The following is a 20,482-nucleotide window of genomic DNA, read 5'->3' as shown; positions in this document are numbered from 1 at the left end:
TGCCAGAAAACAAACATAGCATCCACATAACAACTGTATATTCTTCATAAAAGAAATGATACACTTTTAATAAAAAAAGAGAGTGAACACATTCATTCCTCATTTATCAGAGCAAAGCTCAGTATGCTATCACACTGCACATTTACCAATGTTCTACAACAATTACTTAACATATTACAGCTTTCATTAACTACTGTACACAATCTTAATAGACTTTCTCTCTAATGCCATTACACTGAACAGTTTCTGCTTAACGTCTATACTCAAAATATAAACTTCTATTTTGTGTGTGTGATGTACCGTTAAACTCTTCTGATTACACACTGCACATGTAAAATAATGGCTTTTGAGTTTTATTAGTGGGAACTATTTGGTTAATTGTTGTTATCGTCCGCTAATGTCTCACTACACCTCAGTGCAGCTTGTTATGACAGCAGTTAATTCTACATTTTCAATAGGCAATCTACAATAAATATCCTTTCTTCATGTTTAGGTCCATGTTTTTCTAAAGTGCAGGAGTGACACACGGATGATAAAATTTTTGATAATCGCTCATTAGCTATGTTCTATCTTGTGGCTGTCTAACCCATCAACAAAAACACGCTTGGTAGCAAAGCTTTGAAGGAGACAACAAAGCACAATACCACAGAGAGAACAAGGGGAGACGCAGGTTAACCCTACCACTATTTCTGTTTTTGTCTGTACTGAAGAATGAGTGCTGAATCGTGATGGATGTGACAGATCACTTTCTATTTTTGTGGCATCACTGACATAATATCTATTCTAAGATGTAGTTTTGATTGAAATAAACTAGCACTAAGAAATAAGAAATCATGCAAATCTTTCTTTTCAATTTTTTTCTATTAAATCAGAAGGATGAAATGTGCCAATACTGTTAAATGAATGTTGGCACAGATCCTGACCACACCGTAAAATATTGCATTACCTCAATTATTTCTCTCCAAGGTTTAAGTTTGTTTCACTGTTGACTGGTTTATCCGTCTTTTTTTTTTTTAAACCTCTGAGCATAGCTTTGCAAAACAACAATCCTGATCATGCCATGAGGAAAAAGTGGATATCAAAGAACAAAAGAGATTAAACGATTATACAATCGCCTCTTCCTCCAGCTTTCATTGTGTTGAACAGCAGCAGCTTTGCTCTGTCAGTTGTTGTTCATAATCCACCAAGAGGCTGTTGATTGAAACAATAATTAAGCATCAATGTTTTATGCTCTTTGCTTGAGTCAAACAAATGAGCAGTTGCAACAGAAAGAGAAGCTAAATTTAAACAAGTATTTCTATTTTCCCTTAAAAAAGGAATCCAAAGATCACAACTCATTATCTAATACAGTATATCAGCCTGCATTAACTGATTTTTTGGCCATTTGGGGGCAGCAGAAACAGACTATAAACACAACACAGACATATTATCCATCATCTTTTAAATTGATGTGGTGAACTTGTTAGCAAACAGACACATCGAGCAGATACGTAGCAACATTAGCATTCGTTTGTGGTCATGTTTCTGGACACCTGATAGAAGTCCCACATTCACTCTGTTTTTAGCCCTGTTTTGGTTCCCACCAACTCCAACAAGGGAAATATCTGGTTCTTTAGCTGCAAGATGCTCCACTATGTTAACCAGCTTGTCGCTAACTTTGTCTGCTATTCAGTGCTGGGCAGGTAGCACGCAGTGGGTTTACCAGAGAGCCTTTTAGCGGAAAACAGCTGCCTGCTGTGTCTGGAAATTATGCAGTGTGAGTGAACCAAAACAGTAAAGCTATGGTCCAGCAAAAACAATGAGCTGAGAGAAGCTAAAACATCCTGTTAGAGCTCAGGAGAACTGATGAGTTGGGTGATAATTATCTGTGGGTTCGTCACTATGAGCCAACCCTTTCATATACACATAGTTATTTGATCCATTGTTAATATAAAAAATATTGATTATAGCAGCTTTAATATTAATGCGATTCTTTACCTGTAAAGCACCTGAATGATATTGTTTCCCACAGATTTTTCTCCCAGAAGAACTTAAACTCAGCTCTTAGGTTAATTTAATCTATAATCCTTTGCATCTTGAAGCTCTGGAAACCCCCGTTCATTGTGTGAAACATATGCAGTAATATTTTTCCACCAGGCCAGGCTACTTTAAATTTCATTCTCACAGTTTTACTGAGAAAAGTTATCTTTCATAAAACTATCGACTAAATCAAACTGAACTTTGTGCATAAAATAGCAGCTTTCAATAAATTAGAGATAATTGTTTAAGTGTCTGGTTTCTACCTGGGAGAAGCATGGTGGAGACCATCTCCGACTCTTCCAGTGAGTCAATAATGCAGCGCTGGAAGGTCTTACTGATGGACGACTGCAGGTAGCTGAGAGGAAAGAGGGATGAAAAGGATGTGACTGCCATTTGCCTCTCAGCAAGGCAATAATGTTTCAAAGAGAGCCTGTGAGCAGCTGGGTGTGCTGTGCAAATTTTGGTTCAGCAGTGAAATTCTCAGAGCATGTTTTCTAGTCTAATATGCCATGAAGCCCTTCTGATCCTACCTCATCCAGGAGAGACGGCCCTGCCAAAATTCGTACATGATGAAGCATGATCTGTCTGGCAGGTTCTGGACTGAAACGCTAAAAATAAAAAGAGACAGAGATAGAGAGACACAGGGAGAGAGGAAAACAGGGCAGTGGGGGTTATCTCATATGTTTGTGAAAATTGAAGCAAATTGAAGTGGCTGCAACAAATCGCAGAGAGATCCCGAGGCAAACAAAGGCACTGAGGCAGACAAAGGGACATACTGCAGGTTGTCTGGCTGGCTGCTGGTGGCATCTGTGTAGATTTTAAGAGCTTGCTGAAACTGCTCCACATCCCTCTCCTTCACGGACATTTGTCTCTGGACCAGAAGTATGTTCTAGAGAGGGAGCAGGGAAAATGAACCGTAACCACATCTTCAAATAATGTCAACAGATTAGGCTAATGTGCATTTGCATGAGTGATTTCCAGCTATTCCAAAATATCATATATAAATCAAACACATAAAAAATGTGCAGCAACATTTTTCCTACATATACATATATATGTATGTATGTATGTATATGTATATATATGTACACACACATATACAGTTAGGCCCAGAAATATTTGGACAGTGACACAATCTTCATGATTTGGGCTCTGCAAGCCACCACATTGGATTTGAAATGAAACAACTAAGATGCAATTGAAGTGCAGACTTTCAGGTTTAATTCAAGGGGTTGAACAAAAATATCCTATGAAACATTTAGGAATTGTAACCATTTTTATACAAAGTCTCCTCATTTCAGGGGCTCAAAAATAATTGGACAAATTAACATTACCATAAGTAAAATGTCCATTTTTAATACTTTGTTGAGAATCCTTTGCAGGCAATGACTGCCTGAAGTCTGGAACCCATGGACATCACCAAACGCTGGGTTTCCTCCTTTGTGATGCTTTGCCAGGCCTTTACTGCAGCTGTCTTCAGTCGTTGCTTGTTTGTGGGTCTTTCTGCCTTAAGTTTTGTCTTGAGCAAGTGAAATGCATGCTCGATCGGGTTGAGATCTGGTGATTGACTCGGCCATTGCAGAATATTCCACTTCTTTGCCTTAAAAAACTCCTGGGTTGCTTTCGCAGTATGTTTTGGGTCATTGTCCATCTGTACTGTGAAGCACCGTCCAATCAACTTTGCTGCATTTGGCTGAATCTGAGCAGAAAGTATATCCCTATACACTTCAGAATTCATCCGGCTGCTTCTGTCTTCTGTCACATCATCAATAAACACTAGTGACCCAGTGCCATTGGAAGCCATGCATGCCCATGCCATCACACTGCCTCCACCATGTTTTACAGAAGATGTGGTGTGCTTTGGATCATGAGCTGTTCCAATTCTTCTCCATACTTTCTTCTTCCCATCATTCTGGTACAGGTTGATCTTAGTCTCATCTGTCCAAAGAATGCTGTTCCAGAACTGGGCTGGCTTCTTCAGATATTTTTTGTCAAAGTCTAATCTGGCCTTTCTATTTTTGAGGCTGATTAATGGTTTGCACCTTGTGGTGAACCCTCTGTATTTACTCTCATTAAGTCTTCTCTTTATGGTAGACTTAGATACTGATACACTACTTCCTGGAGAGTGTTCTTCACTTGGGTGGATGTTGTGAAGGGGTTTTTCTTCACCATGGAAAGGATCCTGCGATCATCCACCACCGTTGTCTTCTGTGGACATCCAGGCCTTTTTGAGTTCTCAAGCTCACCAGTGCGCTCTTTTTGTCTCAGAATGCACCAAACTGTTGATTTGGCCACTCCTAACATTTCTGCCATCTCTCTGATGGATTTCTTCTTTTTTTTCAGCCTAAGGATGGTCTGTTTCACTTCCATTGAGAGCTCCTTTGACCTCATGTCGTGGGTTCACAGCAACAGCTTATTTCTGGGCCTAACTGTATATACTGCATATATTACATATATTGGTTTTGTGAAAATTCATCTTATATAATCTGACACAATCTTACTAACGAACCCATATTTAGCGACACATTGGACTCACCGATTTATATGTCCCTGCCAATGTGTCCTCTTTGAGGGGTTCAAGATGCGGACTCTGAAAATGGGGGCACATGAGCAGAACAAAAATTAGCTGCAGAACTGGCTCAACCAAATCCAGTCAAAGTGTGGCCTGTAGTCACAAGTCTGTCACAACGCATTGGCTTTCACAAGGAAGAGACCGCCATATTCGTATTAACCCAACAGCCTCACTGCAGCCCTGAGAACGGGGGGTAAGGCTATATTCTTGTCTGCAAGGCCAAGATAAGGAAATGTAATTATTAGTGTGTTAGCAGGCTAGTTTATTATCCTTGCAATGCTGATATCTAACCTTGGAAAATGCCTCATTTATAATTTCAGATGAATATTTTAAATTATAATGACGGCAATATTAAAAATGAAATAAAACCCGCAGCAGCTCATTTTCAGGCCTACGGGGAAAATAATGGTGGTTTTTTGTTCATTTGAAGAAATTCAAAACATCCCAGAGCACCGATAACAGGCTTGCATCAGTATCTGGATATCTGTGTGAAGTATCGAGTTTTTGAACAACAGCTGTCTCTCATCGGCTCACTGAGACTTTTTTCTCAGTGTCTAGTTTGAGTGAAGCACAGCATGTATTCACAGATACCTTATGTATGACATTCAGCAGTTGAATACAGCGTGTACAGTTGGCCTCAACATCCACACGGACTTTGTGCAAATCATCCTCTCTGACAAACATGTTGGATCCCATACCGCAGGGAAAACACCGGTGATCTGCAAACACACAGTGGGGCTCACACACGGTCTGCTTGACATTTCTGTCTGTGGCAGCCGAGCCTCTGTAGTTAAACCTGATCCTCACAAAGAGCAATTCTCCCTCGTGAGACAAACCTTTGGCTGCATATTTTAGTCTCTCTATCACATAGCACTGAAAGTAAAACACGTAAACCTCACCAGCATTGGGCTGATGTGGTCCTGCGGCTCCCTCTCTTCGGATGAAACATGCCAGAGATGCTGGCGTTTAAAAGGCTTAAATTCTTATTAAAAAGATTTTTAAAAAGAGGACTCTCTCCAAACTTCAGAGATTCCTAAAACTTTTGCATTGCTTTGAATAACATTTCAAGCCACTGTTTGTACTATTACCTATAGTTCTTAAGTGGAGAACTTTGGGGGGAAACCTTTTTTTTACATTTTGGGAGACACACTTATTTGCTTTCTTGCCGAGAATCTGATGAAAAGGTTGATATCACTCTCATGTCTGTCCGCTAAGTATTAAGCTATAGAGCCAGCAGACGGTTTGCTTAGCTACGCATAAAGACTGGAAGCACAAAACACAGACTTTATACAAACCTCACACTCCAGTTTGTCTATGAGCTCCTCCAGTTGGTTGATCTGGGAGCCCCAATGGTTGTCTGGCTCCACGCTGACCCCTGACCCCAGAAACACAACATCAGCACAACACAGGAAGTCAACAGTGACAATCAGCAGATTTGATGAAGTTGATGTACTTGCATGATTCTTGCAATTTTTGGGTTGTATTCACATGGTTGAAAGCACAATGAGCCCAATCGCTGCAATATGCCCTTTAAATTTCCAGTATTTTGTCAAACTTTTTCTCAGATTTACCTCCAATATCTTAAACGCAATGACATGTACCTGTGGTGAGCATGCCAGAGTAGGGGTCAGTAGGGGAGAGACACATGTTCTTTTGGATGCGTCGGCCGGGGCGTTTGGCCACCCTCTGGATAGGCAGGTCCTCTGGCTTCCTCAGTGTTGTCCTTCCTGTACAGCCCTGGTCATGAACAGCATCCATGGCACAATCCAGTGATGATTGAAGGGACTGCAGCTGGGTGGAGGTCTCCCTCAGCAAGAAGCGCGTCACAAACTGACCCAGCACTGATGAACCCTGATACTCCTGAATGGAAGAGTTAGGGGAGTAAAAATGAATCATTAATTCATTCATTCATTTCTTATCTTCTCTTTAGCCCAAGAAATGTTTGTGTTTTGTATGATGAACTTGTCTGCCTGTTAATCTTCAGCTCGGGTGATTATAGGAACTGTGAACAAATGAGGAAATAGCTGCAAGTCCAGACAGAAATTGATTCTTGAGGTTGTTTGTGGTTTGTTAGGATTATGTTCTCACTCTGCCTTTAAAAGAATAAGATCTTTGTTTATCAGGTATCTTATCAGAGGAGAGTCAGAGGAAACAAGTTATCACAGATCAAGTTAAACCGGTTGTCACATGCATGGTGTGAATTTGTCACACCCTGAATTTATGAATGCCAAGCACACAGAGTGATAATGGTCTATTCCATGAATTGGAAAGTGATATTATGATAATGTATGGATGTGTGGTGCCAGTCTGAGGAGACTTTTGAGAATTATACGATTCAGCGGTGGCTGTTTTTTTTGCCAGCTAAGTTTTCATGGATAATGAACCCCATCACCCTCACCAGCACCCCGCGGTGAAACAAAATAGAGTTCAGGAAAAAACAATGACAGGGAGACGTTTGAAAAATGACCACTGAACTTGTTGGAATCCTTGTTTCTGTGTGCTCTTCTGTTTTCTCGGCAGCAGAGATGCTGCACGACATGAGTAATGAACCTCAGCCCTTTTCTCAATTTCTCCTCCCTTTCTTTTTCGAGACAGAGGAGCTGCAACATCACAGCGAATGTTTTCTTTTCATCTCTGGGCACTACAGCAACACAGAGGATATATTTTAGTCTGTTGATTTCATTGCTTTACTGTTTGTTTTTCCAGGCTTCATGTACTACGTTTTACCCATATTTTTTGCCTAAAGCTACATGGGAGTCTTGGTGGCCATTGAGCACTGCTACTTGATCAGTTTTATCTTTGGTTTAGCAAAATTAATTTCATAACTAAGGCTAAAAAAGCATCTGCTCTTCAGGGCAAAGAAAGCTTTTTGACTGGCTAATAGCAACATGAAAAATGCATGAGTTGTAGGGAGACACGGGTGATATAGAGGACGGGAAAGTACAAGAGGAAGAGAAAAAGAGCCAGGCATGAAGACAATGTCGGAGAAAATGCATGTACAGAGAAAGGACAGAGAGAAAGAAAAGTGTGTGCATGAGCGAATAATAGACTCGGATTAAAAAGAGAGAAAGAACTGAAAGAGAGGGAGGTAAGAGCAGCTGAAAAATGGCTGTGTGTTTGCGGCGCAGTTATGTGAAGGACATCTGACGTCTGATCAGTTGGACAGCTGGGGGGGGTTTGTCAGCCTTGGTCACTGTCATCTACGCTCCACTATCGCCGTATGCTCTCTCTCTTACTCTATCATCTACTATCATCAGCAACACTGCAGTGAAAATAAATTGCTACATACCACAGGAAACAACCTCATCATAAATCTGCATCCACGTACAACCGTCTCTCTGTTCACAGTCCGCACCTGATTCTCTTCCCTTGCAAAATAAATATTCCCCAATTGGTTAGGCGAGCTCGATAAAGAGTGAGCTGAGCCATTGATTATGTCTTAGTGGAAGCTGTCTGATGTTGATCTCCACTGAGTGCGCCGAAGACAACATGATTACAGCGCTGCATGTCGGGGGCAGACACTTTAATCCCCTCTACATTTCATGGAATATACGGCTCTGCTCAACCAGGCTTCATAACAGGATTTCATAACGCTCTAATTAGCATGCTTCACAATCTGAGGCTGATGATTTGATGAGATACGGTGTCTCCTTACCTGGAAAACATGTAAAAGATATGCTGGTGTAAAAAAGTTTCACTCTTTTGATCGAACAGCTTGATCTCTATTTCAGCTTCAAAGCCTTTTTTCCTTGAGTTTACAATCAGGATGGAACATATGAGTGATGAAACCAACGGTATGCAAAATTGGTGAAATCATGTTATGATACTGGTTACTGGATGCTGGTTTGAACTAAAAAGTGAAAAAATACTCAGTGTAATGTCAAACGGCCAAAGCAATGCTATCACATGAAGATGGTGCCAGATATGATGATACACGAGTTAATAGCAGTGATAACATGCAATATGTTGCCAGAGGAAATCTTGTTCCCACGTGAAGGTGATTTATGTTTGAATGTGCACATTGCAGCATTCATGTGTTTCTGCACGTTACAGAACATGTGGTAACTGGAAAAAAAACTGCTTCTCAAATGTGAGAATTAGCTGCTTCTCTTTGTTTTATATCTTACTTTGATTATCTTTGGGTTTTTATTAGCCATATTGTGGCGCACACATTTTCACATTTCACAGTTGTGGTTTTAAGCAAAATCCAAAATAAATATTTCTACAATACCAGCACCACATTGTGAAATTGGCTTTAATATATTGTAGTTCAATCGTTCCCAAAAGAGCTCAAAAAGATGTGGTCACATGAATTGCTTTACTTCCTCTTTACTGGCTGTTCAGCTGATTTATAAAGACATACAGCAGCCGTGTTCCTCACACCAACAAGGTGACGTCAACTATCTTGTTAGAGGAGACCATTTTTAAAAGCCCTGCTCATCTTGTAAGGTTCAGTGAGCTCCTGTGTGAAAATCTATTGTCAGTGAGGAGAGGCAGAGCAGATAGCAGGCAGTCAGTCATGCTGGGCAGTTTTCTTTTCTTCTGTCTCGCCACCACAGCAGACTGATCTGAGAGGGTTTCAAACTGACAGCTGAGACACAAACAAAAAAGCCTGTCTGAATGCTTGGAGCCATGAAGGATGCTTACAATGATGTTCTGACAGCTGTTGAAATGGATAGCCTGCTGATGTTGTGCTACATTTAAGTTATGTCTTGACGTGAAAAAGGTGAAAGCCACCTCTTCATCACCCACCTCTTTAGTTTTATCCATGGCCTTCAAAATGGCCACGTTCAGCTTTTCCAGAGCAGACAGGACGTTGACGTATTCCCCCAGATGTGGAGTGAAGTACTCTGGAGGAGTAAAAGATTTGTCAAGCTCTTTCACTATGCTTTGTGTCTGATCAGCACACTGATCAATTAAAGCGGACACTAATTGCTGTGTCACTGAGACTGAAGCATGCTTGTGTTTGAGTTGTGGTCACCATCAGACAGTTTTAGCCAATAGCAACAGCTAAAAGCATGGAACCCTGGGCTTATATCTAAATGTACTGTATAGTGAATTTATTAGCAAAGTCAGTAAAATAAAGCAAGAGTGACACATACCTGAGAGTTTGTCTATGTCCAGGTTGCTGTGAGGCAATGGGAAGAAGACAAAAAGAGATATGTTAATCTAAGAGATGTAATTGGAAATCCTGAAAAAAGTGTGTCAACACACAAGATAGTATTTTTTGTCTTTTTAGCCATGCTAGCAGCTCTAGGGACGGTCAGTCCACCACTTTGGTCCAGACTGTTGGATGGATTGCCATGAACTTTTGTGCAGACATTCATGGTCCCCAGAAGAAGTGCTCTCTCTCAAATATGTACAGGGTCAGACTATGAAAACCCTTGCTCTAGTGCAACCAACAGGATGACTTTTTGGGCTTTTAGTAAAATCTCTTCACAACTCTGGGATGGACTGCCATGACATTTGGTACAGATATCCATGGTCCCCAGAAGATAACTCCTAATGACTTGGGAGATCCTCTGACTTTTCATCTAGTGCCACCATCTGGTCAAACTTTCAATTTGTCAAATACTTTGGTTTACGACCAAATACATGTAAAACTAATGCCATTCCAATCAGCCTCAGCTTCACAGTTTTTAGTGCTAATTAGCAAATGTTGCCATGCCAACACAATAACCTAAGATGGTGAACATTAAACCTGTAAAAAGTTGTTCATGCTTAACAGCATGTTGTCATCGTGAGCATGTTAGTATGCCAACGTTAGCATTTAGCTCAAAGCACAGCCTTAGCCACTTGTGTAGCTGTAGTTTTCTTGTCATGTTGCAGCTTTCCATTTGAAACAAAGAGGCATTGATTATTTTCACTACAGATCTCTGAGGGGTACTTAGACAAGACACTAAACACAGGAGCACAAGTGCCTTGCAACTAACTCTAAAAGCACTTTTACAGCACATAAAGTATGGTATAATGCATTGTACTAATCATAATGTACTGTGATGTATAGTAACTGACATAGTAAGGCAAAAAGTCAGGGACATCATATTTGTGTACTTTAGATATTTGTGTTGTTTCATTCAGTATTACATGTACTTTTGATTTTACTCATTTAGATAGATGGAAAATAAGATTTTATTTAATTATATTACCTTCAACGTCTGTTTAAATGTTTATGTATTGAAAGCTTTTTTACATTAATCTATATTTGTTTGAAGTTACACAAATTTGAGCTTTACAGGTGTAGCTAAAGCTGTTTGTTACTTATATTACTGAAGATGTTTTATTCCAACAAATGTTTTTTCAAGTTTAATTGAAAGCCAGGGGCACAGGCAAATGTTTACGTATCTGCCAATCTTGTGCTGCAAACTCTGGGGCTCTCTGTGGAATATTGACATCGTCTTCACTGAAGTGAGGTGTTGACGTCTCCCTGCCAGGCAGCAGGAGGCTACAGATGGCAGCAGAGTTGGAGGACGTCCAAAAGGAAGATGAGCTTACTCTGTCTGCTGCCTGTCGATGGAGTAATACAGCTCCTGCATCTGCTCGTCAGTGAGGATACCATCAGTGAAGTACGACTGGAACTCCTCCAAGGACAGCTTCCCGTCGTCTGAAAGGGAACAAACCCGTGAAAATTACACCTCACTGAAGCCTGATACATACTCCCAAAATCTTCTTTATTTAGCTTTAAAACTTGTCAACGACAAACTTTTAGGCAAAAAGCGACACTTAGAAGTCTTTCCTATAGAACTGAGTTAAACTTTAATAGTAATTTCCCCTTATCCAACTCCATTACTGCAGCAAATGATTATTTGTTAGTGATGTGATACAGCTGAAAATCCAATTTCTGCTCTTAGGAGTAATAACTTCCTAATTGAGCACCACATTTCCTTTTTAAATGAGACCATATCGCTGCTTTTATTTCCTCACTGCTGAAACCTGATTCTGCAAAAATAATTTAACCACTGTTTCGATTTCTGCTACAATTCATTTCTCCTACTTCACTGTTTTGTAACAATCGCATAAACACAGTTTGCACATCCACCAAATCTTGTATGTAGTTTATGGCAGCTTTCAGATTTAAGCATGGTCTGCCCCTGATTAGCAGCGTCTGGGGCCCCGCAGGGTCCTAAAGGAAATTGGGAGCAAGGATTGAGGGCTAGTTTGAGTGGTCAGAGCAGAGCTCAATAGCCGACAAACTTCAGACGATAATGAAATCTCGCCAGCTTTGCTCTGTAAGCAGTGAAACCTTTTGAGACCCGGCTCTGAGATCCCCGCCAGGCAACAGAGCTGAGACTGATAGGCCTGAGCCAACAGTAAATCATATCATCTGTTAGTTTGTAAGAACAATTTTGACTTCATGCCAGCTTACACAGTGGACGGCACCGGATATGAAGGCTTGTTAGCAAAATGACACATTTCCAGAAGAGATTTGCTTCTGATTCTTTCAGATTTTTTCCACATGATATAGGAGTAAACACACTCTGTTGCACCTCTGACTCATTCTCCAGCCTTCTCCATCAGAGCCGCTTTGGTGTAGATTCACACCCAACTAGACACCCAAGTTAGAGTGCAGCTCAGATGGCATAATATGCTAAGTGTTCACTGTTTCTTGGAGAGAAGAGCTGTTGTGGTAAAATGGTTCAGCCTCTCTTTATACACAATGTTTGTCTTACAAGCTAAAGGACAGTAATCTGTCAGGCATGTGCTTTGCCTGGAAGATTTATGATTTGTTCCAAATATCATCAAGTAGAGTGGTGCTTTTATAGCTTTTAGTTGCCTAAACTTAACCAAACCTTAACCATAACTTCACCATAGGGAAATCAGATCAGGACATTATCATGTGGGTAAAGGCAAGGACAAACAACCTGTTTTGTCATTTATGTTGGAGGATTTGTTGGATTAGTTTAGTTTACCTTCGATAAAAAGTTTGATAACTGGTTAATCATTTCAGTCATTTATCAAGCAAATATGGCAAATAGTCGTCGCTTCCAGGTTCTCAAATATGAGGATTTGCTGCCTTTTTTCTGTTTTATATCAATTCAAAAAAATCAGTTGCAGACAGGTTTCACATATTTATGCAGATTTTGCAACAATTGACCCCGAGGCCTTGTGACTAACAACTGTCAATACGACATGTCCGCAGGGAAATTAAAGTGTTCAGGTGGATGATAAATCAGTACCTCAAGACAGAAGCGAGGCAGTTTACTAGCTTTAATTGTCTCACTTCACACTGAATAAAACTGCGGCTCAAACTGTGACCTAAATGAAAATCTCTTCCGTGTAATGAAGCTTGTATTTTTCCAGGGACGCTTTTTCTTTGAGGGACTCCTAAAGCTAAAAGTGCTGAAAGAAGCACAGATAATTCATAAAGTGCAACAATGCAATTCAGGAGAATATGAAAGATAAGAATGTACTGAAGAGTACAGATAGACGATAAATAACTCACTTTACAGAGAAACATGGTGAATTAAGTCTTACAGAATTTCAACTTCAAGTTATTTTTATTATTGTGCAGTATATCAAGTTTAAAAATGAAAGCACTTTCTGTCCACACATGTCCAAATTTCAGGTGTCAAAATTGCTTGGATTGATTAATGGAGTCATTTTGTTGCCAAAATTGTGGAACAGCTGGATGTCTATCTCACAAACTATTGATAATGTTACTGTCTTGTGTCCAGAGCTGTGGCACTTATACAGCAGTCATTAAAAAACTGCAAGTGAATAAGTTTATGAGGCAGAAACCTCTCAGTGATTCTTACTATCTGAGTGTCCAGAGAGAAAAAGCAAAACCACATGATGCACCTTAATGGAAGCTGTTTTCCAACAACCAGAAACAATCATGAAAATAAATCAGGTAAAACAATACTTGTCTATAAAACTAGTGGGTTTGAAACCAATCAATGGTCTTGACAAATCATTTTTCACCCTAATGCTTGTGATAACAATTATGCTCAGATGATGACGACACCTTTGTGTGTTTGTGATGAAAGTCTCGTGAAGGCAAATCTGTGACTTATCACACTTAATATAATACATTTTTGTTAAATTCCACGACAAGTTCAAAATTGGATTCTAATATCATCACACTTTCAGTTTCATCTCATGACGTGTGTACATCTCTGAGCTCAGTGTGAGGCAACATCAATGTATCAGCACACGGCTGGTGAGTAAAAGCTTTCAGTAGCTACTTTGTATTCTTCTAATCATACAATTGTTTTGTCTACTTTTAAAAAATGTAATTCCTCATCACAATAGCGTGGAGGGATAGAGTGTAGTGGGTTGGTAGCCAGCCCTCATTATGTGGTAAATCCGCAGCGCTGGAGGCGTATCATGGCAGCCCACTCAGTGCTGATTGGTAGGAGGCACTCTCCTCTCGGGTGCACGACTCAGTGAGTTCGTGAAGATGAGAGCCAAGCAGAGCTTGGGCTGCAAATTGAAGATAACTACCACAAGTTCTTCTCTCTCGCTTTCTCTTCCTTTCTTTCTACAAAGAGTGAAAAATAAAAGCTTTGTGTGAGTGCTGGAGGGCGGCGGGTGGAAAGAGAGAACACAGGGAGCAGACTTGAGGCTTCACAAAAATGCATGTAACATAAATACTTTACGTCTATAACATCTATTTCTCTTTAAACATCACACCTCTGTTGTATTTTCAGACACACGTTCTTCTTGTAATTAACAAAGTAATCACCTGAGACGGGACACAACCTCACAACACAACAAGGAGAAAACAATCTTTTCAAGGCTCTTTCATAATTCATAAGAATTTTTTTTTTGTATCTAAATATCTCCACACGAGCTGTGAGGCACCCAAGACAACCACATGTTGCATCATTAATCCTGCTCTTATGTAACACATTCACCGTCCTCCCGAGGAAACTGATCGGAGTTCGTAGATACTCAACATGCATTAATCACTTGCCCCTTTTGCATTTTACATTCCATCAAATGGAGACGCAGTGCATGAATAAAAAATTAAGAGCAAAAACATTTCCCTCTTTGTCAGCACTGTTCTTCCTGCAGAGCTGAATGTTCTGTGTTTTCCCAGGAGATGTTTAGGGGGAGGATTTCCTTTGAAGTAAAGATGGGATTTAAATGTAACACAGTATCACATTAATCAAATGTAACAGTGACATGTTTGTAGGGGGAATACATTAAATTCACATTAGGTGCAAGTCTACAGTGAAGTTGTACCATTTTTCAAATTGAAATGTTAAAAATGTCCTTTCTACTGAGGAAAACAGCAAGAGGCAACCGATAGCTGAGGCCACATTTACTGTGTAGCAAGATGACTTATACTACAAATGTGTGTGTACCTATTGTATGTTAGAGACTCACTGAGGATATATCATTGGCTTTCACTGAGACGAGCATTGTGCGGCGAGCTAATCCTGTATCGAGGGAGCTCGCCCTCTCAAATCCGATCACATCACAAAACCAAAACCACACAGCTGCACCTGACCTTGGTTATTCATATTCCTTCTACCTGAATCTCTCAAGGATGGCAACAAAAGATAAATAAAAAGATAAGTTCCACCAGGGTCACATCCCCTCAAAGCTGCCTGTCTGAATAGAGCCATCAAAGTAGTGCCCTTTTTTCATTGATGCATCTCAATGTGTGCAACAACTCCTTCAAAGAGATTTTTAATTGAGTTTTAATTAGCCAGATAATCTAATTAGCTGCACATTTTACTTACTCACCATTTTTGTCTGCCCGGCGGAATATCTGCAATAAGAGGAGAAGATCATGTTATAGTCTTAAGATTTGGGTATAAGTGACAAAACACTTTTTAAAACAAACATCAACGATATCTGGAGTTTTGAGCAATTAAGAGGAAGTACAGCCTCTTCATGTGGTAACAATATATTCAGATGTGTTGCTATAATCTGAGATACAATGCCACACAAATGCAAAGATTTTTGCCTACTGGAGAAGCAGTGATGCAAGCCATAAATGTGAGGCAATCCTACAGTTTTTTTCTTCCTCCTTTAAGCACAGAAGAACATTTAAGTGGAGCTGTAATTTCCACATTTCAATAACAAAAGAGACACGAGACATCTCAGGAAATGAAACGCTGACAAATGTGGACCTGTGAGGAGCTTTGGAATGATAGCTTTTATGTTTTTTTCCTTTCCGGGCATTGAGAGCGATCATGCTGCTTTAAGATATTTCCCCCGGTTTTGTGCAAAACCTGCAAGCAGGAAGCGACAGTCCTTTCTGTTCATTAATTTATGCTGCGAGCGCAGTGATAAAAATCATCATTAATATCTTCAACCTCATCACCGTGTCACACCAAACCAAACCAAACCTGTGAGAAGTCAGATCCGTTGTGTGGTGTGTACGGTGTTGTGTGTGAGATCAGAGTGGCACTTCTTTTATCTCAGAGGGGGTTTTTTTTCTGCTCAATCACTCTATGTGGTCCAATAGAGTCCAGTGGCTGGTTGATCAACTGTATCATCAGAGTGGAGTGGTGCACTCACATCCAGCTGTCACCTTTCGAGCACATCAGACTGTGAAGGCCTGGACACGCTCTGCTCGCATCCCATTTTTTACAACATCCCTCCTCCATTCAAGACACATCTACTGAGCCTCACAGAAATCTATGCAAGAAAGAATGGTACTGAACATATAGAAAGATTGCACTGAATATCTCAGGAACCTGTGAAACGTTGTGTCTTCATGGTCCAATTCGGAGTGCACTCAAAGGTACTATATGTAATAATTTCCATGTATTAACCACTTTTTATTGCCTATATGTGAATGTATTCTAACATAACTTAATAATTGAGTCTTTCCCCGACTTTCTCAGTTGCCTATAACAGCCTGTGGACTGATTTCTATGTGAAGGACTTGGGACGTTTTTGAGCTCCATGTTGTGCTCCAGCACCAACAGTGTGTGAGACTAGCTAACGTTAGCTCAGAAATGGAGCCCGCTAACGTCAACAAGCGACCGGCACCCATCAAAACACAGAGTCCAGCACAAAGTCATGCACAGCTTGCTTGCTAACATGGACAAATTGCTTGCTAGCTAACGTAGCAAAATACTGTCTTGAGTGGATAACGTCAGTGAGTCATCCAGACCCCCAGGGCTAATCTGGCTGGCAAATTGGTTAGCTTGCCGTTGGCAAATTTCTTGAACATCTAACGTTACAAAAGCAACCAACGGCAGAACTAGATGGCTTAGCTTGCTTGCTCGCTAACGTTATTGCTAGCAAAATACAATCTGAGTGGTTCTGTTTGTTGACTAGCTTGCCCAATTACTTCACCAGCTAGCGTGATCCACGATACCGATACGACAAATGGTGTTGGTGATTTAAGCCAACAGGTAACGGCACAAAGCTAAGGTGTAGCCTATACCTAACAATTGCAACTACTAACCAAGAGCCATGCAAAGCAGGGGCGGACAACTAGCTAAGTGTAACCTAATCAAAGGTATGGTTAGCCAGTTAGCTGTAACTTTGCTAAACAACATGGATCTGGTGTTGGTTGCTTTGTAACATTCGCTGATAATAATTTGCAAGCCAGTTGGTATAATGGAGCCAATGGTCCAAATAAAATACAGGAACATTACAGATAGTAACGTTATTCTAAATTTAATTGTAAATCACAGTAAACCAGTCTGGTGCATGACATCACGTCACTGTTTTGGCCAATGCCCAGGACACCTGCTCGCGCCTACAGAGTGCTACTGTCATTGTATGGTAATGCAATTTAAGGGCAGATTAATGTCTCCACCGGCAATAATGTACAATTGACATAAATTACTGTAGTCGTGATGTTCACTATGATAGATGCTAGGTTCAGCTAAAAGACTATGATATGAATGAATGGAAGCCCGAGGATGTCAGGAACAGTGGGAAAAAGTAGATTCAAAGTAGAGCCAGGCTGTTGAATACCAATACTCCAACCAAAAATGCCTTTTCAAAAGACAATATTTGGCATTACTTCTCTGCAGTCTTTTCTTACTTATTGGCCGACCTACACGCCAAAACCGATTTAACACATGATGTATCGGTCAGGTCCAAAACACAGAAAAAGGTTAGTTGTGATCTCAAGTATAAAGTATTTGTAGTGAATGGATTAACCCATGCAAAATAATGGTCCTTAAACTTCTCTGGACTGATAAGCAGGCATGATGACTTTTAGATGCAGGTGATGGCATGAACCCTGGAGGCTATCACTGTCAAATCTCCCTAAACCGTAGAAGTGCTGATGTAAGCATCCTAAGACACGTCAGAGGAAGCCAACAGAGAGCTGCTCCATAAAATCTGGGAAACAAATTGAGAGCAATAAACATCGGCTCTGGAGAAACCTGAGATTTACTGGCCCTTATTCCTCCTTTGTGCTGTTAAGTGGGAGGTTGGTGGAGTCGATGAAGCTGCTGTCATCCCACACAGCCAATGAAGATCGTCTAAAAGCAGTATTAGCTACATGGATGCTGCCCGGTTTTAATTTCTATCTCAGCCAGTCCCTGAGGCCTGTTAATATGTCACACTGGGTCCTATTTGAACACAATAAAACTACAGCAGGATGAGTAATTGACATTATCAGAACATGTACAGCATCCCGTCTATGTCTGAAATGCATGATACTGCTTCCCATCAGCCTCTGAAAAAAATTATCATCTCCAGGAAGAGCAGAAAAATGCTTCTCAGGGATGTGAAAGTTATCAGTCTTCGCTTAACTGTGAGTCTGTTAAATCAAACAATGAGTGCTTCAACTTGCCTAGTTATATAAAACAGCCTATTTTAGTGAGATGGAGAAAAACAAACAGAAAGCTTCCTCAAGTCTAAGTGAGCTGTAATGAATATGTGCTGAGAAAGAAAAACACAAAAGAGGCTAGTTTTTTGGTAAAATACTGCAAATATGAGTGTGAGCACCAGCATAATTTAGTCATGAGGGAAAAAAGAGAAAAGAATTAGTGCAGGTCAGTGACAGTTAAGTTGGATTAGTTGCCTTCCAGTGATCGCACTCTTAATTCATGCAGCTATTAAAGAATAAATGACCATCCATTAGCCACTGTAATAGGTTCAGTGAAGAAAAGAAAAGCCAGTTTGGAGGTTATGCAGCGCTGGTGCTGGAGGGAATGGATGCTAACTGCATTCAAACCAAATGCGTACTTGCTGCAGTCTAATGTTCCTCTCGCCGGCCAATAATCTGCCTCGAAGAAACTGGATAATTTTATTTACAGCCAGCTGTCAGGAAGTCTAAGGCCGGGAAAGGATGCTGCTAATGCTCTGTCTTGTATTTTCTGTAGTGCCTTCAGTAAACCAAAGGTTGCACACAAATGCAGCAGTGTTTTAAAATATAATACTGCATGTATTTTAGCAAAAAGAAGAAGAACCAGGCATGACAATCCAACCCTCTGTCAACTGTGCAAGCTATATCCTGATTAAATCATTCAAAATTGAACATCTTTCTATTTTTATGGTTCTGTTTAGAGCTGTGTGAAGGGATGGCTGCTCATTAAAAATGTATACCATATCATGTTTTATATAGACACTATGCATTTTTCATCTAGGGTACAACCAATGTCATGACCCTCGTTATCATGTGGGGGAAAAAATGGAAAAAACAACCAGATTAAAAGAACTACCTTGCAATGCTTTGCAGGTTAAAATGTAAAGTGAATCAAAACGTGTGTGTCAGATGACGGGCATCTCTTCTGTCGTTCACGCACTAATGGGCACGCACTCACCTTTCTTACATAATAGGACTGCTGTACTTCAAGCACATGTGAATGGGAGGCTGACAAGCCATTACCTCAATGTGAACCATTCATGAAGCGCAGAGTGAAGGACAGTGTATTACTGTGCCTCTGGAGGAGAAGGGGCCACCAGCAAATCATGTCTAAATATAGATACAATCATGCACACAAATATTTCTAAAAGATGTATTCATAAGAAATTGATTTTGAAGCCACAGACATCACAAAGCCAGTGTGTACTCACATCCTGCACAAGAGAGACGCCGTGATTCTGGTTGTGGTCAAGCTCCTGCTGCTTTCTCAGGTGTTCGTGCTTGGCAGACTGAAGACACATGGTGATCAACTCCGTACAGGCCAGCATCTTGCCGATTTCGATGCGATTTCTGCCTTGAAAAAAAAAAGATTGTCCTGTCCCTGTGTGGGTTTTTTTTTTTTTTTTGGTGGAGTATGGTGGATGATGTCGGTCCTGCGATCCAGTCAGGATGAGATGGACCCAGCCTCCTGCCCTCCGCCTGCTGCCTACCGCCCGCACGGAGACGACAGCAGAATAAACTCCGCCTCCACACGACCAGCAGGAGCGATTCATAAAAGCCCGAGGAAACGCACCATCTGCTGGTGAGAACACGCACACACACACACGGTCAGATAAACAGTTAATTACAGGCTGGCTGACAGGGAGTCAGTTTTACTGAGAACAGGCTGAACAAAGAAAAGATAAACAGGAGCAGCTTGTGGAGCTGACAGGCAGCATTTATCTCCTGAGATATTATTTGAAGACTCGCACTGTAATCTGTATCTGTGTCTCTGTATTGTACTCCCAAATTAACTTTAAAGTGAGTTCATGTGACCTTGTGGTGGATCGTAACCTAGGTGATATTTGATAGTGTGTTTCTGTAATAGCTTGTTCATTGGCATATATGGTGAGCTTTATAGTATCTTGAAATCAAACTTTTATTTGTGACATTTATAATATACGTATTATTCCTATATATGGCATGATATTCCACTAATGTGCCCAAAAGAAGGCAGGTTTTTGATAACGAGTTCATAGTGATTTTTATCTACAGACATTTATGACATCTCTTTCATTACATTCCCCCACAACAGTCCCAGGGACTTAATTATTGTGGATATTCGTATTATTTTCCTCTAATATTAAAATATGATATATAATAATAAGGTATGCCTA

The 20,482-nt window shown here is 40.5% G+C and overlaps 1 protein-coding gene across 1 annotated transcript; it reads right to left on the bottom strand.

The window, feature by feature from the left end:
• Positions 1 to 1,113: 1,113 nt before the first annotated feature.
• On the bottom strand, positions 1,114 to 19,654 carry LOC139289093 (N-terminal EF-hand calcium-binding protein 1-like). The gene is made up of 12 exons (XM_070910605.1): positions 19,538 to 19,654; positions 15,287 to 15,311; positions 11,087 to 11,195; positions 9,694 to 9,719; positions 9,344 to 9,441; positions 6,193 to 6,451; positions 5,887 to 5,966; positions 4,556 to 4,609; positions 2,796 to 2,908; positions 2,550 to 2,627; positions 2,283 to 2,374; positions 1,114 to 1,191 (listed from the first exon to the last, which is right to left on the bottom strand). The coding sequence occupies exons 1-12, from the start codon at positions 19,652 to 19,654 to the stop codon at positions 1,163 to 1,165; spliced, it is 1,080 nt and encodes a 359-aa protein (XP_070766706.1). The 3' UTR covers positions 1,114 to 1,162.
• Between the last annotated feature and the right edge of the window lie 828 nt (positions 19,655 to 20,482).

The sequence above is a fragment of the Enoplosus armatus genome, chromosome 8 (genome assembly GCF_043641665.1).
Source record: "Enoplosus armatus isolate fEnoArm2 chromosome 8, fEnoArm2.hap1, whole genome shotgun sequence".
NCBI lineage: Eukaryota > Metazoa > Chordata > Actinopteri > Centrarchiformes > Enoplosidae > Enoplosus > Enoplosus armatus.
Note: the sequence above shows the minus strand (reverse complement) of the source record. Positions and strands in the feature narration are given on the sequence as shown.